Consider the following 26,108-nt stretch of genomic DNA (forward strand, 5'->3'; position numbering starts at 1 on the left):
GCTATGCTATGTGTTTACCTACACCTCATCCCTACTAAGACTATTCCTATTCCCTGGAGATGAAACCCCTTTTCAGCCCGCTTGTCACTTCTGGCGGTCAGCAAAGAACAGAAACTGTGGACAGAGGAGTGGGATGCATCACCTGAAAGGGTGGTGCACCTTCTGCATATCATGTTTACACTGATTTATGCTGCGGTGGTTTACAACTGTGCAACGTCCCCAAAGCTGGCCTGGGCTTTCAGTGGGCTGGGAAAACTGCAAAGACAGCAGGCATCAAATGTAGTGTCATGAGAAATAAAAATTACCTCTTAGGAGGCTTTAGGCAATTTAATATTTGTATTTAAACTGCTTCAGTAAGGAGTCAAATTAAGTTCTATAGGAAACAAGGTAATAAGAAAGTATCTTTAAAAGTAAGTTTGTTTGTTTCCTCCCCCCCCCCCCCCTCCCCCCAGTGCATTCCGTTACCTTGGCTAACTGAAAAATCCAGGTTGTTTTGAAATCTTTTATTTTGTAGGGCTGAGCATGTAGTTTATGGAAAGAGTTAATCTCTGTCTACGTTGCCCATTATAAAAGACAAACATTTTTTTAAGAAGCTTTTGTACTTTTATTTTTGCAACTGGCCTTTGGTAACTCACACTAGAGAAGTACCTGCTTTTTTAATAAATGTTCATCTTGTACTAAAAATATCCCCAAAACCTGCCTTTTAAAAACTGCTATTTTATTTGTCTTTTCCTCTAATGGTCCTTGAAAGACCCTGAGCAGGTTGCTGAAGAAATATCTGTTTAAGAACATCCTGTGGTTGTTCTGATGATAATGCTTTGCAGTGGAGTTACTGAATCTGGAGTTACTGAAGCACTGCGCAGGAGTGAGGAAAGTCGGGTTCCACTTCTTTTACTTTGTCTTCCTCTGGAACCAGAGATTCCAGTGCTGTGCTTCCAAGGCACCAAATTCACTGTTTCAGAGGCAAAACTCAGTTAGTATCCCATACCTGGTGACTTTGCAGGTTGTGATTGTATGGCCACTTTGATTAAGCTTCAAATTAGACTGCTGCTGTGAACGTAGTGACTTGCCTTCCTGCCTGGTCTAACTACCTAATTCTGCCCCTGTCTTGTGCCAGAATTAGTGCTCATGTTGCTGTGAGGTAACTGGAGTCAAAAAGTTGTCTGGCTGAAGACTAACTCCGAGATGTGCTAGTTTTTGAGCATGTTCCTGTGTGCCCACTTGGCTTGTGTGTGGTTGAATGAATGCTGCTTTTGGCATCAGGGAAGTGGCAGAAAGGAAGGGCTGAAACAAAGGAAGGGTGAAACAGCTTTCATTTGACAGCTGCCTGAATTTATCCTGGATTTAACAGCTGTGTAACCACAGCTCCGAACCCAATCTGTGGCTTGGTAGTCTCCTTTTTCAGGGGTGCAGTTAAGGTAAATGTACCTGCAGCTCCTGAATGGCAGAAAGGAAGGCAGGCTGCGTCTGTCTTGCTTCTCCCACTGGAACAGCTAATCCACACGGTAGCCCTATGCATGAAGCAGACGTAACACATGTGACAGTAGACCTGAATGACTGGGATTTAAGTATAGAGGACGGAGATTGCTACAGTTGGTCATAGAAAATTTCTGTTAAAGATTTGCATTTTGTTTGTCACCATTGATATTGCTTTCAGTATAACCTGACACAGGAATTATTAAGGTGAAGCAGAAAAAAGAAATCTAAAATGGTTCTTGAGTGTTCTTTGAAGAACTGAATTTGTACAACTTGAGTTGTACATAGGAAAAACAGCTGAGAAGGTTTTTTGGAAGCTGTTTGACATCAGAGAGCACCCTGAATTCTCAGGCATTATGATTTTTGTTTAGCAAATTTCAAACTGAATTGTTCAGAGGCAGAACTTCTGTTGCAAGTCCTGAGTGTTTCAGTATAGATCATGTACGTTGGGGCCAAGCAGAAAGCAACGTGGTGTCTTTTGAAATCTCATACAGTCAAAGCCTTTGTTTGTTGTCCTAGTCTGAGGGCTCAAACCACGATGTTTATGTGTTAATCTCTGGCTTTGAATAAAACTATTCATGGACAACAGAAAATCAGGCCCAAATGATAGTCCACTGTGGGTATCCTCACTCCTGCTCCTCAATTATGAAAAAGGAGGAAATCCCTAAATTCCACCAAAAAGGATGTGAATTTTCCACAGCTGCTTTGGTTTTCAGTGGTCTTACATAGGCGTACCTACAGTGAGAATTTGTCCTGTACTAGGAGCTGTACTTGTTGGGTTTTTTTTTTATGTATGAATTGAAATAGAAACAAGGTTTATTTCCTTTGAAGTTCTGGAGAGTTGATTCAATGTAAATAAAAAAATAGTAAAATTGTTTGCTTGAGTTTTTGTTTGGTTGGTTTTTTGTTTGGGTTTTTTTTTTTTAGACTTCAAAATGTATGTAGGGATTGAGGTACTAAGGAAGACAATTTTTCTACATTCACGTTTCAAAGTGTAGCTGAGTTTGGAACAGAGAGCTGGCAGTACCATTTATACAAAATCACTTTCAGAATCAAGAATTCTAGATGGTAAATTCAGCCTAATGTTGTAGGGCATCTTTGTATTTTGGATCAGTTCATAGCAGTTATTCTTGATTAAGACATTTAAAACAACCAATATAACGAAAAAAGAAACCCCAATAGAAGTGTCTTCAACCATCAACCTAGCTCCTCACACTCTAAAGAGTGGGAAACTCTGAGAGACGCTCACTGACGGTAAGCAGATGTAGGCTTCTTTATGTGACCTAAGCTTACATCTGATGTATACCCCCAGTCCTCCACAGTGCACTGTGAACGGAACACATGGTTCAACTCTAGAGACACAGACAAGCTTCTGAGAAGTGAGTTATGCCTCAATGATAAGAAATAAGATTGTTATGACACAGGAAAGTGAAAAAGATGGAGAAGTTCAGGCATGGGGTACGCTCAAGAGCATATAATGAGAGTTTTATTTCTGTAATGTGCATTCAGAGCTGATACCACAATTGGTGTTTTGATGGGGTACGGTAAATGGAAAGCTTCAGGTACAAAGGGAGCCCCAGAGGTTGTCTAGTCCAGCTTCCTGATCAAAGCACATATGTACTTCATGAATACAGAGTGATACCAGTCTCCCAAAAGGGATTGATGTCCTCGACTTGCATTATTTGAATAAAAGTATAACAGTTGTTTTCCCATTTGTATTACTTGGTATCCCTGTCTGAACTCAATGCATGTGCCATCAGTCTTAATATGTTCACTCATATATTTTACAATTTATTTTCCTGGGCTGGAAAGCTCCCTCCATTGCAGTGTTTCAGGAAGATGTTTTGAAAACACTGTTGTTTTTCTGAAACTCTTCCAGGGCATTAACACCGCTGTAGCGCTGCTGGCACTAACACCAAGAGGAGTGGTGTTGTATGCAAACGGTTTTTGTTCCTGTGTTGTCTGCTAACTCTTAATGTGAAAGAAAGTAGGCAACCAGTGCTTTTCTTTTGTGCACCCAGCCATTATTAACTGCAGTAGATCTGAGCAGGTGCTACAACAAGGAGATAAATGTTTTCATTTGTCCATCTGCAAGGTCTTATTCCAGTCTGAAAAGAGTCTTAAACTGAGTGTTACAGTGTCAGTGTTTGAGATGAGAACTTTCTTAGTCAAGTCTAGAGCTGCTGCTGAATGATTTTTTTTAAATTACTGTCTTTTTATGAGGAAGCGAGGAGCGCAAAACTTACTGCATTTTCCCTTGAGTGTCAGCTCTGTTTATTCTCTGTATACATGTAAAAGATAGCTCTAGAGCTAGCTCTGTCCCTTGTACAGTTAATTAACCCCCCTGCTGTGGGCCTAGATATGTGCTCTTGCTGTTCAATGATGTGTGTGAATTGACTGAAGAACATACACTCCCGTGCAGGTGTGTGCAGGGAGAGAGAAAGCCTCCAAGAAACACCGAGAAAGATGATGGGGTAGCATGTGGCTTCATAATCTGTCATGCTGAATGCTAGCTAAAGCTTGCAAAAATTGGGGATTTCAGTTAGAGTAGAGAACTACAGAAGTGGCTTGCCATTGTTTGGTAACAACTAGTCAGTTAAGATGTTACTTCAGGAGCAAACCATAACAGATTATAAGCATCGATAACCTAGAAAGGTTCTTCAGTATTTCATGCATTTTGAAAACTCTTGACTAAATACATAACCTCATATAAGTAACTGGTGAAGGGCTGACTTGTGCTCTTAAAACACAGTTGTAGGCAATCCTAAAACAAGACAAGACGCAAACTCTGGGAAGTCAGAAAAACTTCACTTTAGCAAAGCTGCCTGTGAAACCTAATGAAAGAGAAATAAATCTGTTCCTTTAGCGTATGTTTTTATTGTGGAATTAACCCATCTCATTCTCAGGATTTTTCACGTATTTCTATGCAAACTTCTATACAAATGCACGCACCAAACTTTCACTGAATTTGGCATGATTTGAAGCTCACCTTTGCTGCTGCAGCTAGGAGTCTGTATTTAGCAGGGACAGTATCTTTTTACACTTACCCTTTTAATCAGCCACTTCTGAATAACATTGGAGTCATTGCATTGTTACAGTTTTCTAATGTCTCTTTGTATCATCGTGTATCTGGAAGAGTAGGCAAGTTCTAAAACTGGGAAAGACACACCACTTAATGCAGACAACACAAAAGTAAACTGTGCTAGGGCCTGAAATCCTATCAGCAAGTTATAGGTAGTTTGTTACCTGTGAGAAGATGACAGTAACTGGGATATGGCAGTCACACATCAGCTTGAATCTGAATGCCAGTCCAGCACTGTAGCAAGCTGCAGTGATAATACGCAAGGTGCCTGTCTCATCTTCAGTAACATGGTGGTGTAGAAATTAAAGCCCTTCTTATGTCCAGCTTGAGATGTGCGTTTTAGCCTTACTTCAGATTCCCATCAAAAACTTCCCATTTGGTATGTGCCACGTTGGTAGTGGGACTACCTGATCATTCACGGTGGGCAGCCGTGTCTGCTGACTGTGTCAGTTCCTTTGTGTGCCTTTGGCTGTAGGGACTGTCCTGCTGTAATGGGGCATGTGACCTAAATGTGGGTTGGCCCTTGAGCTTAAAAGTTTGTTCAGAGTCCTATTACGATCCTTGCATATACATTTTATGTGATATGATTTAATTCTTGACTAGGTGGCTCACTGGAGTTGTGGATTCAAACGTGAATTTTGCTTAACATTTGCTGGCAGATGCCAGTCTGTAGCTAAGGATGCACACTAAATAACATAAGATCTCCAGTGTTTTTCTGTAACTTACATGCTCCTTTATCCCACCTGCAAATGCTTCTGGATTTTGCACAGTTGATTGAGAAGGAGGCAAAATAATTTCAGTAAAAAGAGCCAGGAGGTATTCCCCCAGATGCTGTGAAAGAGGGCATATCAGCTCACTTACGGCTGTGTAGAGAGGGAGAGAGGGCACATGGATGCTCTGTAATGTGGACAACCTTCAGAGAGGGATACTCACCTTTGAAAGTTTGATTTTTAGTGCTGTTGAGATGATAAAAATACAAAGGGAAATAGTGGGCTTTCTGTTTTAACTAGAGTCCCCAAAAGGCTGGTTTAAAATTTAATTACACTTACAATACGCTGATTCCTGTTGTTCACCCTAAAGCATCCCAGCTGCTTACAGAATGATTTTCAGTTGCTTGGGAGGAGGAAGGAACTGAGAGGGTACTCGTGAAAGCAAGGGGGAAAGGGGGGACTACAGTTTTGGTGATCTTCGTTGTGAAGCTTATCAAAAGAGGGGAAAAAAAGATGTTTACTGTCTGTATTTCCCCTTACTATTTCACCATATTCTCTCTTCACAGAACACTTTTACAGCACGTTCTGTTCAGTGAGTAGGTAAAAATTCATAGTCTGGAAGTTAGGAACTGCTCTGAATTCTAATTCCTACTTTCCCGTCATTCACTGGATGTACTTACAAAAGCCTTTTGCTTCTCTGTGCCAGATCCGTGATCAATTAAACATGGCTCAGAGTATGTCATCAAGTAACTAGAGTAACTGAAGATATATTAATTTCTGTTTACAAGCTACCTAGATTATGCAAAGAGCTATGTTACTATTAAATGAAAGTGATCTGATACTACACACAAGGGCATGGACACTGAAGCAGCCTGCTGTCCATATAGATCATAGCTATGTGTAAACATTACCCCACTATGTCTTCTAATTTTTCAAAAGATTTCTTTTTCAGGATTTTGTTTTCTAAATCCTTCCTGTATGTGGCAAAACTTTCTGACATATTCTCGTCTTCCAAGGGAAAACATACACAGGGCAGTAAAAGCTTTTTCATTAGGCAGTAATGTTTGTGCAAGTGCTGTGGAGTGGCATTGCTTAAATAGCATATTTAAGGAAGGGAAGTAAGAGAACTTTTGCAGGACCCCTGCTCCTCTCCCCACAGAAGCAGTTAAAAAGAACTCTAAGCTAATTGTAAATTTAAACGTTGTAAGAGGCAACATTTTAACAATACATACTTTGCAAACAAACATGCCTTAGTATTAAACTGGGGTTTTTTTTTAAGCTTAGTTGAAGCTCCTTGCAGCAGGATGATCAGTTCAAAGCAGGCTGATCAAAGGCTAGCAAACAGTTTTACTTTCTGTTGAATTTAAAGAGGACATAATCTAGATAGAAAGAATGTCTTGATGTAAGGGTTGGGGGTTTTTTGTGCAGATTTGGGTAGGATGTAATGTTTCTCAGCTATTTTCTTCAAGTATGCTGTATTAAGAGTTGTGAAAACCAATCTGTCCTTGAGCAACTGATCTCGGGTTTGAACTGGATTTCAGTAAGTGTCATTGTGATAAGTTTATGCTGGCCTGAACCATAGTGCCCAGCGAGAAAGCTTTGTTAACCTATGACAAAGATAGAAACAGATTTAAGGCTGCTAACCACAAAACTAAACTTGCCCAGTTCCCTTGATTTACTGCAAATTCAATTATTAAATGGCCTGTTACAAATCATTAAATGCACATTTTAAGGTTCTAAAAGATTAATTTTTTTAGGTTTCCTCACATGTAGCCACCCTATCTACAATTTATAGTTCTGAGGGCTAGGAAAATTATTAGAGGATTGTCTTTCAGGATGCCAAAGTGAAATCCTTACATCAGTAATCCTGTTTGCAATGTTTGCTTCTGGCATCATTGCCTTTATATATAAATATTCATATTTCACCTGGAACAAAAAACTGCTGATCTTTGAAAGTGGATAATTTTCTTTAAAAATGAGTTGTTTGGCAGTTTTCATTATGTGTATGTAATGCGACATCAAAACTGGGGAATTACGTGGCAGTGTTTGTCTGTAGATGTATTCAGCTGAAACTTAGATACCTTGACAGCCCCCCCCACCGCACCCTGGAGAGAACAGGACTCGGTCACAGCCATGTGAAGGCGGCTGCTAATGGGAAAAAGCAATGTTTTGTGGTATGGACATTGTTTGCCTTGTTCTGCTGTTTTCTTGTTCACTTTAACTAATTCATTCAGAAGTAATTATGCTGGAAGTCATGTAAACGAAGATTTTATTCCCCAGTGCATGAAATGAAAGCACAAAAATTGTTCCAGCATGTAGAGTTGTAGAATGCAGAATTTCTACTTTGTAGAATTTACTTCTGTAGAATAACTTATAAAAGACTCTCCAGATCAATTTGTTAATGTTTGTGTGGTGCTTTGAAGTATTAAATTGCCTCATAAGCAATAGGGACAAAATAGTGTTATAGCTTACGTTGGTTGCTCATACATAAGGAAGGACAAATTCTGTTATAATACCGTGAGTTTGGTATGATGCCATAGTGTCTGGACACCATCTAGTTGTGTGTAGGTGGGAGAACCATCTGTGTAGAAATGAACCTAGAAATATAAACACCTATTTAGGACAAGGTCTTAGTATTCAGCAATTTCACACGTGAATCTGGAACATGCTTTCATGCTTCATTTTGCTATGAAATGAAGTGTGGAAGGGAAGAAAATAGAGTCAGATCTACTCCTGGTAATCTTCACTCTGACGTATTTGCTTAATTTTACTTAGAAAGTTTTGAGCTTCTTCAGAAAAAAATCCAGATTTTTATATCCTCCAGTGGTTCTTTATTTTTGGTTTGTCTATTTCTCTTTAATGATGGTTTTCCTTTGCTTTGAGAGAAACTCTTAGAAGACGATGGAAACAGTAACAGATTTTAGTTATTTTCTAGCGAGAGGGTGCTCTCTCTCATCATTTTGTGTTGGAAGGACAGAAAAAGAAAGAAGAGTGGCAGCTCTACTACGGGTAGGGCTCTGCCTTAACGTATCCAGTGTATTTCTCTGTTGAAAGTTAGTGCCGTGTGAGTAGAGGGAAGGAACATGCTGCGTGCTTAGACTATACCAGTCCAGTCCTGTATCATATACGAACTTGTGCTAATAAGTTATTATTTATAGCAGGATGTCAGACTGTGAACAAGCGTGGTTGAGGAACAGAGTTATCTTCTGTTCCATCCACTGATTTCTTTTTCCTAAACTAAATTCAGAAAAATAATAGGTTAATAGGTGCAGTGCATAGAATGGCTAACTTGCATCAATTTATGCCATTCATTCAGGAAATTTCAGCGTACTCCAGACCACTCGTGAGCGTCGGAATAAAAATGGCACAGAAAATGATACTCAAAGGTTTTTTTGATTAAAAGCCTGATCTGTTTACCTGTTGGTGTGTATGATGGGAGAGCTAAATACACTATATGTGTGTCACAGTATGGCACGGGGAAAAGTTAGTTGCCACAAGCACCGTTGTATTACGCTCTCTGCTGCTCTTGTGTCATTGGTAACTATTGAACGTTCACTTCCGATCAGTTGTAAGGATGTCTTTCTGTACTGCTATTGCAGAAACTAAGCTGAGCTAATTTGCAGTTATTTATTTTGTTAAAACCAGTTGTCTTAATTTCCATTTAGGAGGAGAAATTCTGGACCAAAAAAATATATAATGTCTCCACTAATATTTTCCTGCTCTTTAAAGCAGGTTCAGTGAAATGACAGAAGATAAAAAAATTAGATCAAAGTTATCAAACAGTATCTTTCAAAGTTCGTTTGAGTTTGACTTGATATGAAGCAGAAATACATAATTTTTATCAAATAAATTCTGCATGGATGGATTCAGCAGTATTTACCAATAAAAGTTCACAAAAATTTTATTTAACTTTTATAACTTACAAAAAGTCATATCTGCTAAATGGACCAGAATATTTACATTACGTAAGTAATGTATCAAAGAGTTTATCTGTGGGTATTGCTAATTATTTAGTACAGTGTGTACACAGTTCAGCCCCTCCCCAGGCTCGATTCTTGTCAGTTAAAATCAGTAATTTTTCTGTTCACTTGAATTGGTACAGAATCAAGCTTCCCATGGAAAACTCTTGTATTTTCTTAATATTAAAACCTAGTATCACTAAGAAATAAAATAATTGAACTCTAAGTCTCCCTTCATGGTTTAAATAGTAAATTTACTTCCGTTGTTAGAGAAAATGAGATGATAGATCTTGAAATGGAAACAGGCCAGAGGAGAATCCAGAAACATGCTCTAGCCATGGACAGCTTGTGCAAAGCAGCCTTGAGAGCAGCGTTCCCAGCAGTCATCGTGAATAATATTGACAGCTTACTCTTAAAGATCCTGAACAGTAGAAAGGTGGCGGTGTTCATAACACTTATAATCACTACACCAACCACAGAACTTTATGAATATGTTAAAATTATTATTGCTAGTGACCTGATTTAAGGTATGCTTATGAATCTTAACTGTGTAGTGTATTTCTTTCATTAATGTACAAATGCAGTCTCTTAGTGGAAGCGCATGTGTTCTTAAGCTGTTTTATCAGTCCTGCTCTCAATTTTCAAAATATTCAAAATTCATTCAAAAATTAAACTCTCAACCACATTTGGAAAGATGTCAGTTAGAAAATAGAGACAATTCTTGAAGTGTTTTGGGGTGAATATCCACTGATTTGGTGAGAAGTTGTCTTAGAATATTGGAAATGAGAAACACTTGAGTAGCTGAGGGATTTAGTTCATATGTAAAAGAGAAAGTACAAGAAAAATCATTGAAGCACACTATTAACAGCAGCCCTAAGAGTAGTTAAACCAGGCAATTTATGAAATAACATTATTTGCTGTATTTTTTGCCAACTTTGGTATTACATCCTAGTTGTGTAAATATAAATTATGTTTCTGATCAGCTTTATTGATTCTAATACATTATATGTGTTGCAAACACAGGAATTGCTCTCCAACCAAAACTGCTTTTAATAGTGGGGTTTTTTAGTTGTGGAATGAGTTGTTAATCTTGCTTTTTGTAGGTCTTAGTTCTCTCTCAAATATGTTTTACTTGTAGTCAGACTGGTTTTGTTCATTTAATATTTGAGAGGAGCCGTGGAATAAATCTCAAAAATTAGGACTTCCTGATTTTCATGGAGGTGCAGACTTTGAAGTGCCTACTCACCTTCTGCAAATGGAAAACAGACTTTGTAGTCATTTGGGCCATTGTGGTAAATTTGTCTTTATTTAACTTTCAAATTATTTTTTAAAGATTGCAGGAGATGTAATGGAGTGTAAAACTATAGCCAATCTCTAGAGGTCTTTGGAATAGAATATAGAGCAGACATTTTGCAAAATTTTTCAGTGTTCCTATTCTAGTCTTTTATTGGACTGTTACAAATGCAGTCCTTTTTCGTTGTCAGCATTGGTAAAATGGGTTAATCAAAACTCAAAAATTGTCTCCTTTTGTAAAATCCAGATACCAATGAAGCTGGTATACGTTTTGCTATTTATTTCGGTGGGGCCAAAGTTTAATCATTTGTCCTCTTTCTGTCCCAGATTCTTAGTTTTCTGTCTTTTTCTGCTACTGACCATACAGTCTTCACTTTGTATGTTATTCAGGTGTGCAATTTTTAGATATATATATTTTTTTAGTGTGTTCATTCCGTTGGTTGTAGTCATCTAGGTCAGCTATAAATCTGGTGCTTGCTTTCTTAGCATCTTAAGACATGCTTTTTTTTTTTTTTTTTTGGTATCCCTGTGGGCAAGCCTCATTTCATGCCATGTCTTAACCACTGCACTAGCTTCAGCTCTGTTCTAGACATGTCTATTATGACAGAAGGAATAGAGACTTCTTTCACTTCCTAACATGTAGCTGTTAAAATAATCCTTCCTGCTTGCTGATTTAATTGTCACTCTTATTTTTGTATTCCCCCTACTGTTCACCACCCATATTTGCATCAGCTTTGAGCTCCTTTCAGTACTTTCGGAGTTCTATATAATTCTGCCCTTCCTTACTTCTGTTCCGTTGTTGAGTTTCCTGTCTCTCCCCCACCCGCTCCACTTCTTTAGTGTTCCCACACATCCATCTGTCACTTGAGCAGTTGCTTCCATGTCATCTTCCATGCTACCATCAATGCATCCTGTGACCTCCCAGGCCTCATCTGTAGAAGTGTGTAGCTTGGCCACGTTTAAGTCCCATTTAAGAGCACGCTTCCTCTCTGCTGCTTTTATGGAGCCAAGTTGGATTTTACTTTTAAAAAATAATCTTTCTGGTTGATTATACCTCCTTCTGTAACTTATGTTGCTGTATCTATAAACTGTACGCTGCTCATATTACCAACTCCCTTTAAGGGCCTAGATAGATACCCTTTTGCAAAAATGTCTAGAGTAATTTAAGACGTTACCAGCAGCAGTTACGTGTTCCGCACCTCAGCTAATCAAATACTTCAAATGTTTTTACAAGCTGATAGTGACAAAACTGGGGGCAAAGTCGCCTCAAGTTTTCATCTGCAGAGCAGTAGAACATAAAAGTAGGAGTGAGGAACAGTAACTTCTAAAATGGTTGTAGCCAGGCTTAAAAGATGGTATCTGCTGGAGCCCAAGCTGTCTGGAAAGCAAGTAGAATGTTGTTTGTGTATCAGTGCTATACAACGGGTTTAAACAGGCATAACTTCAGAACTTGCATTAGGCTTGCAAAGATTACTAATGAATTTCTGTATGATGTGTGGTATCAGTAAGTGCCTGGGCAGGAACAGGAATCTGTACAAGCTAATACTGATGAAACTTGAAGGACATGTGAAAAGTTCTGCGTGTTATTTCTTCACATGTCTGTGTCACCTATATTGATACTGCCATCGTGGTAAAATTTAGGTATCTACTGAAAATTTTAGCTCAGCATGGTCTTGCTAGCACTGTATTAAGAGTGCAGGTAGTTGGGTCTAGGGTTTGGCATTTGTTTTTGTTTGATTGGCTTTTTGTTTGTTAAGGTTTTTTGTTTGTTTGATTTTGTTTTGTTTTGTTTTTTTATTGGTACAACAAAACCACAACACTCTAGGTGTAGGATCCTGTCTGAAAAAATCTGAAGCAAACAGATCTGTCTTGTGTTGCTTTAACAGAAGGAATACGTGATTAACCCTGATCAATGTCACTGTTCTATAGCTTGATGTCTTTCTCTGAGAGCATCTGCTTCTAGCTTTCTTGAACTTTACTTTAAGCACCAGTAGGTGCGTTGTACGTGTTGATTTCAAGATTTTAGAGGAAGCATGCAGTAGGAAAAGTAGTCTTTAATTGATCCCACTGAAAATTCTCAAATACAAGCTGTGTAATAATGTATCTCTGTATTGAAATGAAATGATGTGCCTTTGCTGGAAATAGCCACTAAACCAATGGGGCTTTGAACTTTTTGGACAAGGAGTGTGTAGAAGAATCGTGAATGCATTCCCAATTACTTGGACCATTACAACAATTAACAGCCCTTCAAGAACATTTTCACTTGTGTACTTTGTCTTAGAAATACTACTACTCGTATCTGCTACTATCAGATATAGTCTGATATAGTGGCATCTAAACATACAGCTTCGCCAACAGGATGAGATAAAACTAATACTTATCTGACAAAGTAATTTTTCTATAGTCAAGAGACAATACTTTAAGGACAGAAAGTAAAAGTGTTCAAGTGGGAGCAGTTTCAAGACTTAATGTGTTGCAAACAGAAAACTAGAGATCATTTCTTATAATTTTTGTAATAAGAATTTTACTCTGAGAGTCATCCTTTACATAATCACTCCAGAATATTAATTATGATAAAGTATTTTTTATGGCATTTCTGTGCATAACACAGAAATAAGCCAGTTTTAACTATAATTTTGATTTTTAGTTTGTGTGTAGTTTAAAAATGAGCTGGTAGACTTCTGAGCGTGCTTTTCATTATGTTGGTATTTGAGTAAGTACCTTTCGGAGTTGGATAGGTTGTGTTGCTTGCGTGATAGAGGCACAGACTGGACTGTGTCTTGTGGTTGTTGCTGCAGGCTTCAGTGTTCAGGTGCATATATTACTTCCCAGTGCCTAGCAGGACAGGCAGTTTAGTTTTTTTCCAAAGACAGCGGAATCATAATACTAAGCATTTAATTTATAATGGACAATGCAAGCGTACAGGCCAGTTAGTCTACACATGTAGAAATCAGGTAAACAGTAACAGGTTAGTATAGAGCTGTGTTCATTGTGAATAATCTTAAAAACAAATGGATTTGTGCTTGTGCCTGTAACACCTATTACAGAGCTTGGAGAAAATATGCAGAAATCACTATATCATGTTAGAAATCTAATAGACATGGAGGGAGAATGCAGAACGATGAGAGACAGCTGCTGCTACTGCCTGGATTGGCAGCCTATTTATAATCAGGCAGGCTGAAGCTAGATTACTGTGCTTGGCTGTAACACATCAGATACCTGTGATGATTGTTTGTATATATACGCTAAGCATTTTATTTTTTTTTAAAGCAATGTATATTTTTCACATTCTAAAGAAATTAAATAAATGGACCAAAGAAAATTTTCAGTATTTTAAATAGTTTTGAATGGTGCGGTACTTTCGTATCAGGAAACTCGGTTTAACAGTTTGTTACTGAATTTTTGCATGAATTGAATGTGTTAAGGTTTACATGTCCTGAGTGCCATCTGAAATAATAATGTCAGGTGAGACTGACCATCACACAAATCTTACCTGTGTATGAAAATAAGCATGGAATAGTTACAGGCCTGTTTCATGTTTTACTTTTTTTCCTTCTTTTTTAATTGGTATTTTAAACATGTGCAGTGGTATTACCTTAAAGTTACTGTTTTAATTATTAGGGCAATTCCATTCATAAGTCACCTGGGGGAATTATAAAGGCAGGCATTCATTCCACTTGGAGGTGATTTCTGCATAACACGCAAGGGCGTAGAGCCTAAGTGACTTATTTCACTACTCAGATGCAGGAGTCTTACCAATTGATATAACTTCACGTAAAAGCCTCCAGCCTCTCACTTTTCCCAGTACCCTCAGTGCTCCTTTACTCTCTAACTCTGGCAAGATTCAGAAATCTTTTAAAAAAGCTTAAATTTTTACATTAGGAATTGTTTTATGGAAAGATAATTCTATCCAGGCTGACGTACAACTAAGCAGTGTAGAGTATTGCATTACATCTTGAACTGATCTGCTGTTTAAAGTATTCCTGACGAGGCAAAATATTTTTTACATATTGAAATAATGTAGTTAACTTTTCTTCTTTATCAAAATGTGCTGTGAGTTTGTAATTGATTTGGTACCTTAAACCTTGAAAAAAATTAGATTTTCTGTCTTTTGGGGGAGAAAAGGAGAAATAAAGGGGTAGGAGGAGTCTTTTCTTTACATAATGATGTCCTTACTTAAATAAAAGTGAATGTAAGATCTTCACCATGCTACCTTCTGGCTGTGAGTTCTGAAAGTTACTAAACAAAATGGATTTATTTCCAATAGAAATTGTTTACTTTCTATTTTTTTTAAATACTCCTTTGCTCTTCGGTTTTTAAAAGGACTAAGAGTACTTTGTTTTTTCTGTAGCATTTGTTCACTATCTTTATCTGAATCAGTTATGTGAGCCTAATTAGTTTTTTTCTCACGTGAAAATCTTTCTAAGCTTTTTATTTATTTGTGTTGTTTATTACATTTTAGTTGTTTCTGAGAACAGAATTAGGGAAAATACATATTCAGGATCTTAGGCCCACTGCTAATTTATATAGTGCCATATCATTTGTGTATTACATCTTCCTTGCTTTGCTTTTTTAAAAATAACTTTTCACATTGTGTAAAACTGAGATTCCAAAAGAACCATTCCAGGTTTTTTATTTCACATATATTTATTGATTGATTTTGCTATGTCATTGCTGACTGGATTGTCTGTGGTAAGCATCCAAAGTGCCTTACATTGAAGTAAAGCTGGTTCAGCTGTAATTTCTGGGATTTCTCTTTGCGTCTTTAAGATAATTATAGAGTTTACATTTTAATATGCTGGTGTGTATAAAATGCCTGTTTCTGTCAGTTGCTCAAGTCCTTCATAGTAAATTCCTCCATACTTTCACGATATTTTATATATATTCTCAGTGACTGTTTCTTCTGTAATTTTATCATCTTGATTCCAACATCATCTCTTTGGCATCTCAGTGACCATATCAAAATATACAAAAAGTAAAGTTATAGGCATATATTCATCTTCTGTGAAGAAGACCTGATAGAAAGACATAATTTTGTTTTCTCTGCAAATTTTTGACCTTAGCTGTCTGTTGATTTTTCAGCAGCCCAGTATACTGGTGGATTCTTGCTTTGATACATTTCAAGAACGCCTTGGTATTGCTGTTACAGCTCTGTTATTTGCTGTTCACATTTCCTCTCCTGTCTCCTTATTTCCATCTTTCGTTTCACCTGTCATAATTGATACTTCCTGCTATTGGTTCGCTAAGGGTGAATTTCCCTCTTTGGAAGGATACATGTTTGCCTCTAATAACCTCTTCAATCACACCATTGATGAAATTGGTTTGTTTCTCACTTTTTTGCTTCGGATTCTGTATGGGCTTTTTTTCTTTACTTGTTTTACGCTTTCTATGAGTCTTTTTTGGTTGGTAAAAGGTTTTCCGTTAAGTGTTCTGGATTTTAGTTTCCCTGCTTTTATTTGTAAAGCCTTTTGACCCATGTCATTTTTCCCAGTTTTAAGGTAGCGGTTCGTGTTTGGAATTCCGGGTGTACAACAGCTGCCCTTCCCGAAGGGATCCTCTGCGGGCAGCATTCATACACGTTTGCGTGTCTGTGCCCCGTTAGTGTCTCCTGTCTGTGTACGAGCTTCCAAGCGTAATCGGAGAAACCGGTGGAGCTTGTGAACTGAGCCAGGGGGTAGTTCTGGATTTTTTTCCTCCCCTTTTGAAACCTAAAGTAACACAATGCAGGCAGCTGTGGCGATGCTTTTAAGTTTTTGGCTGGGATTCAAAGGGAGTGCTTTCCATTAGAGCATCCCCGGCCCTACTGTCAGATACCACGGTTGGAGCCAACATCCCCATTTCACGGCCTTCCCCACGCAGGCTTTCCGCGCCCTTTCCTTTCCTTTCCTCCGTGCTTCAGTGACCACCACCTTGTGTCGTCTCTCTGCTACTGCACCGCTTTTTCTCCTTGGATTTTGTATCCCTGGCAGGAATCTCTTCCAGACCAGGAACAAAGACCAGACCAGCTCCGTGAGAGTACACGTATTTTTCATTTGTGTGTGCTCACATGTGTCAGCTGCATGGCGGAATATATTTCCTTTCACGGCTCCCCAGTCAGCACCCACGGAGAAGGGTCTCTTTTGTAATTATTTTCACAAACCTGTTTGGGGGGTGGGAATAAGTGAAAGTCACAGGGAAAGTGCTGACCCAAAACAGCATCAGGTTTTGTTCCGAAAAATCAAAATGTATGTGTAAGATATCAGGCGAGAGAAAGTTTGTCCACTGGTTAAGAATTATATTGGAAAAAAATTGCTGTGCCCTCAAGGGAAGTGAAGCGAAATTAAGAGCAACAACGTCCTGCTAGAATAGAAATCTGTCCCATAGAAATCCATGCATGAAGTTGTCCTCTCCGTGTAACTTTGAAGCCACCTTTTTCCTGCTTCCTGTTAACACCAAAGCAAAAGTGCTTGGTGACCCTAATTCTGACGACGGTGGCATTGACTCAGTGTATGATTCTTCATTCTTCATAGTATTAAATAATGGCCTCTCTGTATATCAGAACAACTAACATGCATTCTTTGTTGAAATTAGTTATTATAAAAAGGTAGGTTGGATTACGGTCTAGAAGCTCTAACAGGACCTGGCTAATCTTGCTACAGAACTGGACACCCATTTCATTAATTATGGAAAATAACGTAACAAGATTATAAAAATAAACTGTAATAAAAATATTAGCCCAGACTGTCAAATGTCTAATGTTATACTCCTGGAGAAAACTTGTTTTCACAAGCTCAGAGCCCCATCTGCTTTTATTGATTTTAGTGCCTTTAAAATTAGTCTTTTTTTGCTTAGGCCTTGACTTTACATTTGGGGGACCTACATATGCATTTTTGTTTTTAAATTAATCTCTCTGTTTCATTTTTCCCATATGTGAAGTTAAAGAATGATGAATACTTTACTCCCTACCAACATTACAAGGTTATTGTGAAGATTAATTATGCTTGTAAACATTATATAAAGGCCTGAATATTGCCAGCAGTATTACTGTGCTTTATTAGGTATTTCCATGGTTCATCCTATAGGTAAATGTGTAATGTTCAATGATGAATAGTTAGCAGTTGATAGTTTAAAGAAGAAGAAAAAAAGATTGTTAATTTAAATTCCTCCTTTTATTTGAAAATGTACCCACTTAAAATTATTGCAAATCAATGTCATACCCTGTTTCAATTTGAATAAGTCTGATTTTAATAAAGATAATATTAAACAATACAAGGTTGTTTCTGACATCTTAAAGAACTCAAATGAACCACCTCATGGAAATCACTTGGTACACTGCTGGAATTAGTGTGTATGTGTTAAATTGAATTATGACAGTAGCAGTCCCTTCTGCCGGTAAAGAGCATACTTCCTCATTTATGTGTATTCAGTTAATTTAGTTTTATAATTACTTCATAAAGAGCTGAAAAACAATGATGGAGAAACTTTTCTATCTTAATCTATAAGTAAAATGCAGCTGAAGAAGGGCAAGATCTACTAATTGTAAAATCTTGGAAGGACATGTTCACTATAAGCGGTTCAATTTTGCCTTGTCAGAGGGCCTTCTCTGTTTAATACATCTGTTTTAAATGCAAATCACGCCTTGATAAACTCCCATTCCCCTCCAATACACAACACATTCAATGTATTTGTACTGATCTTCTTTAAAATGTATAGTGTTCTGGTACAATATTGATGTTCTTCTTGCCACAAATTATAGCAAGAGATTAAAAGAATAAAAATCTAGTAACATGAAATGATCATTTTTGAACATAATAATCTATATGTGAATAAATTGAATGAATGTATGTTTATTTTTACTTTAAAATTATATTGATCTGAGCTACTTTCTGGTTAGCAAAAATAGGTTAAAATTTTAGAGACTGTTTTTGTTACGTTGTTTTATAGATTCATTGCCAGTGAGAACCATCTTTTTTTCTAAAAAGTTAAACACAAATTCAGAAAAGATTAAAATCCAGCTGCTTAAATGAAGATTTTCCTGTTCAAAGGAAAAATCAAAATCAAAGCTCACAAACTTCCCTGTGCGTCCTAATGGATAAAATGTACCTTTAGATTTTAATTCATTTAACTCACCTCATAACGTAGGGGTACCTATAGATCTTTGTGTTTAGGAGTGATGGAGGGTGACAGCGTCGTCTGAGTCTTTCTCTTCGTATCCATATGATCTGTTTTGTTTATAATGTCACTAGTGGATGTTCGCTTCTTTGTCTGAATACCTGGAGAGAGAGGTATGTTACAAGCAAAGGTCAACAGCACCACGCTTTTGCTGCAGCGTCATCAGTAGCAGTTTCTTGTTGCTGTTCCGTTGGTTGTTAGGTTGCCCTTTCCTTCTCTGCACCACACGTGTGTTTTATTCCAGCCACAGCTGAAGAAATGAGTAGCCTCCAGAAAGGCTGAATGTTGAACTTATCAGTCATGTAGTAGTGTAGAATAGTACCATGTAACCACAGCCTTGCCGTCAGCATCGAGGAGTGAATGTGTAACTCTCCATATTTGAATTACACTAACCTGGTAGTTTACATTTTGCGATTTGATTTTTTTCAAGAGGATGATTCTACAGTGTACAACTTTAATGAACAAATCTGTTGTTTCAATATGTTCAGTAGATTTTTGTCTTTTTTAATGGATGGACTTAAATGAAGGCTCTTTTTGAGGCTTAATATGAATTAGTCTCGCATTTTAGTTGCACCGTGGTTTTGACACACCTGTTTGAGCACGTTGCCCTGATTAATATTCAGCTGATGTCATTTTGATGTAACTTGATTTGAAGCTGAAGTCCTGAGCTCATCAGAAAGAGCTTCTAGGGACAAATGAGAGTGCTGACACCCCAGAAATGCTTTGGAAGGCTTTAAAAAACATGAGAAGTAGCTTTCCTCTGTATATTCAAGAAAGTAAGCAAAAGCCAACTATTTAAAATGAGAAATAGGCGCCTCTCAGACAATATAATGTGTATCTCATAGTGTGCACACAAAGGAAATATATTAATTTTTAATCATCATGGACATAGCTGATACCACGTGAAGAACTTCGAAAACAGGTATTTAAAAAAATACTGTGTTGATGTATCCCAGGTCAAACTTCAGAAAATATCTTGATACCCATTGATAGGCCTAGACTTTAAAAACATCATTATTTCCCTCTAGCTAGCACTTTCAAATAGGTAATACTCACCTCTGTATATTTCTAAAAGTCTAGTTTTGAATTATTGCTTAGTCTCCCTGTTCTTCTGTAGCTTTAACCGAGATCCTGTCACAGTGGAGATGTGCTTTTGCTCCAGATACACGTGATATACGTTAGTTTTGCAGCTGTTGTGACAAGTCTTGTAGCTTTTGCCAGTGCCCTGCACTGGACTGTGTTACTGTAATTTGTCGTCGCTGTAAGAAGCAGGCCTGGACACCTGCAGGTTATTAGAGATGAAGAAAAGGAAAGTGTTAGGTTACCCTGCCATCGTTCATTCGGTTACTCTTCCTATTGCTTTCACGTTGCCTACCTGAAGCTACACAGAGCATCTACATAGGTGCGCAAACATTCATTATCACTATTTGGGGAACTGTAGTCATTTCTGCTGCGGCTGAAACTAATGATACAGTTTTTACTCTTTCTGGCCTCAGCTGTCAGCAGTCAAACCCAGGTAAAGCTGTTCGAGTTGGTGACAGCATTGTCCAAGTTGACCGTACGGTTGAATCCTTGAGGTTACAGTTTTGTGTGGTATTGCAGTGTGTTTCAGAATACAAAACATTCAATGAATATATTATAAATTAACAAAGGGCAGCATTTGGATTTTTCCTAGTCCACGTAAGCGTTTGGGAGTTTTCTAGCTGATTTAAATGGATTCTATATGCTGATGCTGGAGTTCACTTTAATGTGAAAATTATCTTGACAAGCTACTTCTAGAAGAGGTTTAAAAAATATTAATGAACGTGGTAGATGTTTCAGAAGAAGTTTTGTACAGATGGAGAAGGGACAGCAGGTGCTGCTCCTCAGCGTGAATGGCAGAGGGGATCGTTGCGACCTGCTGCCTGCCACCCTATACAGACAGGTCTCATCATTTTATCTGTACCTTCTCCTTAAAGCTACTGCTTATACTTTGGGTTTCTGTGTTTGGAAAGAAGGTTTTTGGAAGGGGGGAACAGCAGTTAGCGGCGTGTGTTACGTGAGAGTGCTCACTGACTCCGTTACAGGCAAAATGCAAATGAGAAAGCCTGTTGGACTCATCTGACAGTGCTTATTTGCTGGAGGCTGTCATCTTTTGTAGCATTTTTTCCTCTCAAGAAACAGGGCGGGGGGAGGGAGGAATATCTGTAGAATTAGGGTACAGTTACACCCAAATAACAACCTCATTTTTGTTTTTCTGAGGCAACTTGAGGGTAGAAAATGTTTTTAAGGAAGAAGGCTGTGAGACTTATTTGAACAGCTTTAAACAATTTAATGCTGCGCATATTGCAACACAGTCGTCTTCTGCTTGTAGTTTGTAGAGAGTGGGTTTTGCAGACCAGAATTTCAGAGTTGTGATGGTAGAGAAGAACCCAGTTCTCCTCAGTACACTCTGTATGCAATTTTTTCGTTAGTTTCTATACAGTGGTTTAAGAAGAAAGTAAAATAAACATGCCAGAAATATTTCATACAGAAGTTAATAAATGAATCCAAACAAGACCTAGGAATAATATTGACTTAATTAGTTCTTCTAATGGAGTGGATACAACCTCTGGGTAACGTAGCTTTTCCAGGTGGAGGCTCAAGACACGGTCCCCCTCTGACTAAATCACAACGTGGCAGAAGCCCTCGCGTGTGCCTCTGGGTGGAGTCTGGCTAGCAATATGCCCCCGGCATGTCTTGCAGAGCTTTGTTCGCTCTGGGGGAGGAGATGTGGCAGTGACTGAGTGGTGGTAGAAGATGGAATTTTATAGCTGGTGTGCAGTGGAGTGGAACAGAGGGGGGGTCCTGATAAGGCAGACTATATGGGAATACTTCATATGTGTGGTATCTGGGGGTTTCAAACGCAAAGTTAAAATAAACAGATGCTGGTGCAGGCACCGGCATTCTCTCTCAGGGGAAATCCCTCCTCTTTATTCTCCCTCTTCCCTTCTCGCTCCATCCCTGGGAATCTTGGGTTCTCTGCTACATCGTGTCTAAGAAGGGGAGATAAGAAGCGTCCCTGGCCCAACTTCACATACTACCAAGCGCTTAGAAAGCTCTTGGGAAAGAGAGATGTACTTTTACATGTTGTATTATCTCAAGCTGAAAGGGGAAATGAATGTCAGCTGTCACTTTTTGGGCAAGTATTCCAACCACAAGGACATGTGCAGCCAAGCACTGCCAGAGTGATGTGGGGTAGATGCCTAAGTGCGCAGAAGAGATGGGATTTCAGGCATTCTTTCTCTTCAGGATTTCCTTTAGGCAGAATTAAGGACCGATGAGACTCTAGGTGGTGTAAATCTTTCTCTTGTGTGGACTCTCCCTAAGCACTGCATAAGGTGTGGAGGTGCTGCAGCATGGTCATCTGAGCCTGTGTGTATATAACCAGGAAGATGCATTCAGTTCCACAACGTGTAGCTGTGCTGCACTAGCTGGTCGGAAAAAAGGTTAAAAAAGTAAGAATTAAATAACTTGTAACTCAGTGGCTCTGGGAGCTAGAGAAGTGGTTTTTCTTGTAATACAGCTCGTTTGGATCCAGTCCAGTACTAATGGCTATTCCTCACATTTCACAAGCAAGTGATGTCAAACAGAATTTGCTATCCTACTAGGTTTCTGAGGCTTGTGTACGACAATTCCACCTACGTTATTTTACATTCTTATCTTACTTTCCCTTCTATTAGTTTAGAGGAATCAAAAGCAAAGGAGGTGATTGGGTTGGTAAATTGCCATTGCTTTTCAGTTTCTCATAGATGTAAAAAGTGAAGGCTGAAAATGTTTTGTTTTGCTTTTTTTGTACAGCGTTGTTACTGTATTACTGAGTATGAATTGTGGAAAGTGAATTTACAAGAAGTAACTTCCTTTCTCAAATTAAATGCTTTCTTTTATTTAACTGCTGTGGTTAGCGCATTTTTACTGTTTTATTTCCTTTAAAAGTATTAGCTTCCAGGAAGATTTCAGACAAAGTTAATATTAATGAATAATTTTAAAAGAAAAGTTTAATTATTAATAACACCTCAGAAAGTCAGTAATGCACCAGAGCAAAACCGGTAGTTTCCTAAAACAAGATTGCTGGAGTAAGGTTCTTCAATCAGTGATTTCCAGCAGTATCCAGGAAAACAGTTTAGCAGAGTGTTATGTTCAACATCTGGCATTCTCATTTTTAAAACCTATGTTCTTTCTGTTTAGACGCTTTCTTTAAAAAGTGCTTCTGTTTTAAGCAGAGAGATGTTCTTGACTGGAGATGAGACAGAAAAATTGTTAAATTTCTGTTTGATTCCACGTGTTCTGATGCATTTTTTTAATTACTGTGATGTTATTTTTAGATAAGTTCATCCTTGCACTTTCCTTATTTAAACTTCCTCTTCACGTGATGCTAATTTTATCTAGAATTTTTGCAGCATATTCCTCCTTAAGTCTTCAGACCCAAATTGAGGGAAAAAAGTTAAATGTTTTCAGTCTTTTTTCATTCACCAATATCAGTTTAACTCAGCTCTCCCAACTGTTAACAGCTTATTTTTGCTTATTAATGTAAACAGCCAGGAAACCTAGTTAACATTAAAGTCTTGCTCTATTGAATAATTGTACTGACAGCTGGGTGGTTTTTTTTTACCTGAAAACAGCGCAAAAATGTCAGGAGAGAGGAAAGAAGGAGTTTTTTCAAAGTGTGTGGATTCATTTTCCTAGTCTTTTGTAAAGTTTGGGAGCGGCAGATTAATCTCACAACTATGAAGTTAAGAAAAATCAGTTCTCGTTCTCTCCAGTGCTGGAGTTCCTGCTGACCCATCAGCCCCTTGGGCTTCTGCTCCCAGAGAGCTGCTGGGACAGTGGAGGGCGGCGCGTCTCAGCCTCCACACACGGTGACATACGGTGTGTGGGACATAATCAAAATACATGAGAAGCGACTGAAATTTCCAACACCTGTCTTCTGTTGTGCGTCCTTGTAATTTCAGTTACAGTATTTTTGTCAATGATGATTTTTTGAAGAAAATATTCATGTGGATTAAATCAGACAGTTATTTATGAAAGAAAACTGGGAAAAAAACCCCAGATTTTGCTATCAGCTAGCATAATAAATATGCTACTTTCTGTCCTCATGCAAGTGGATTACAAGAAGGTTTGAAACAAGGACCTTTCTTTAGCTTTCCTCGTGGCTCTCTTTTGATTGAGCTAATGGGATAGTGGGAAAAGTAACAAAAACAATTTGTTGGGTTTTTTGCCAAAAACACAGCTATTTTTAAAGTAGCATTTGAATTTGCATTGGATTTCCTAGAATCTCCTTGTATTTTGAGGAGAGGCACCTGATTTGAGCTGTGGTTTTATGCAGGATGGTCAAATATATGAATTTGACACGTCATCTTAAAAGTTGGACTGGGTGAGTCTTTTTTTCTTTTGTATTAGGACTGTGTTTCATGTCTGATGTTGCAAAATACCCTTGTGCAATCTGTGCTAATTCATCTGTAAGGCAAAAGAAATAATTTCTCACCCTTGCAGGTTGAATGGTTTGTGGCCAGGTTCAATAATAAAATGTTACAACTGAACAAAAACATAAATAGCAGTCAGTGTTCCTTCCTCAAGGCCATGTATTTTGTAGAACACCCTTTTTCTCAACTTCTGCTTAGCAGAGATGCGTGTCGAGGAGATTGATTGACTCAAGCTCTGAAACACTGAAATCTGTGATGCTTGAGAGATCTGGAGCACCTGTCGGACAACTGATACTGGTACATGTCTCTGAACAGTGCTTGTTGGAGCCCTGGCTGTCAGGCCAGCAGTAGAGGTGTCTGCTGGTCCTCAATGCGGAAAACCTTCTGTGTATACGGATGTGGCTAGACAAACTGCTGTTAAGGGCATGTGGAAATTAGTATTTGTTTTCAGGCATCTCGGACTTTGTATGTAGTGCGGAGCGCATTTAAATCATACTTTACCATAACTCAAAGAAACGCAGAACTAGATTTCTGGTAATATTAGCCGGCTGACATTCCTGATACTTTCGTGTGTGTGTGTGTGCGGCTTGGTTATGTTCTTCTTATTTGAGGACGGATGAAAGTAGACTCATCTTTGCTGTAAGAGGAGCCTTTTGCCGGACATCTGCTTGGCTGTAGCTCCATTGGCCACGAGGGCAGTTAAATCTGAGAGTGGGTGTAAAGGTCTGGTTTGGTTGTGCCTGGTAGTGAGTCGTGCCCGAGCTCATGTGCCAGCTGTGCCACATCTGGGGAGGGACCCCTGCCTTGGTGGAGCGCCTGGTCTGCTGTTCCTGCTGGCTTTCCAGCTGCCTTGAGCCACCGGAGCAGCGCACAGCAGCTGGGGTGGGATCGGCGATGGAAGTCTCTAAAGTCTTGTTCGGTCTTCAGTTTAGAGCCTTTGCAAATACCATAATGTGCGTCGGGAGTAAATAATGTCACGCAAGAGAGGTTTAGCGCTGGCTGCGGAGTTAAGTCTAGGAACAACTTTGTTAGGAGATTAATGTGAATGAAAACTTTACAGCGTATCTGCAATGCTTCTGTTTCACTGCCAACAGATTTAGATGGGGTCTGAGATCTGAAAAACCTCTTAGGAATTTAGCAGCTCCGGTTTGGGGTTTGTTTGTGGTTTTGGTTTGTTTTTTGTTTTTTTTTTTTAATTCTTGCTGTAAATTTTCATCTCCGCGGATGCCTAACGAGAACCCGCTGAGGGAAGGAGGCGCGGTCCCCGCCGCCGCCGGCCCCGCTAGATGGCGGCCGCTCCTTCCCTCCGGCCGCCGGCGAGGCGAGGCGGGGCGGGGGGCACCGCACCGGCCCCGGCCCCGGCCCCGACACCCGGCCCTCGGCCCGGCCTGGAGGGGAGGGCACGGCTCCCTGCCTCCGGGAGAAAAAGGTGGATTTCTGCATTCTCCGCATTTTGTAACGCAGCAGTGAGGGCAGCGTGGCTGGTACGCACCCTGCGGACATACATCGGGTGTAAACACTACGGTGGTAGTAGTTTTTAATGATTTACCTTATTTATTTATTTATCCACTTACCTAATGATTTACGTAAGGTTCTGATCTCTCTGATTTGTTAGGATTTTAGAAACTGGAGGTAGAGTGTCGCCTTTCTCCGTTAAAACAGGAATTTCCTCAGTATCTTCCAAGAAAAAGGAAAGTTTTATGATAACTGGATTAACAACTGAATGACTTATTAGCCATTTTGGTGGTTTGGCCACTAGAAAAGTGAAGTGGAAGAGATGCTTCTTACTTATTTTGGGGATTTTTTTTCACTGTCGATTATTTTTAACTCCGTGTAAGAGAGAGGAATTTGTGAGGGGTGGTTTTGGAGGCATCTTGTGTTGTAGCAGTTTCAGCTCATTTTAAAGAATGCAAAACTTTGCAAGTTGTTTTTTTTTTTTTGGGGGGGGGGGGGTTAATGTGAAATACCTACTTATGTGCATTAAGTAGGTCATTTC

General features: G+C 38.8%; 1 protein-coding gene across 25 annotated transcripts in view; it reads left to right on the plus strand.

Annotated features, from left to right (window-relative positions):
• The window catches only part of PHF21A (PHD finger protein 21A), a 134,465-nt gene that overhangs the window by 59,732 nt on the left and 48,625 nt on the right, over positions 1–26,108 (plus strand). For 3 of the 25 annotated variants that reach the window (XM_074584527.1, XM_074584514.1, XM_074584535.1), the window contains exon 1: positions 24,908–25,596. The exons of 21 other annotated variants lie outside the window; for them this stretch is intronic. In XM_074584527.1, coding sequence (XP_074440628.1) covers positions 25,399–25,596 — 198 coding nt within the window. In that variant the 5' untranslated portion in view covers positions 24,908–25,398. Of the gene's footprint in view, positions 1–24,907; positions 25,597–26,108 lie in introns of those variants that run through there. One more of the 25 variants, XM_074584513.1, reaches the window with a different exon arrangement.

The sequence above is a fragment of the Larus michahellis genome, chromosome 4 (genome assembly GCF_964199755.1).
Source record: "Larus michahellis chromosome 4, bLarMic1.1, whole genome shotgun sequence".
NCBI classification, from domain to species: domain Eukaryota; kingdom Metazoa; phylum Chordata; class Aves; order Charadriiformes; family Laridae; genus Larus; species Larus michahellis.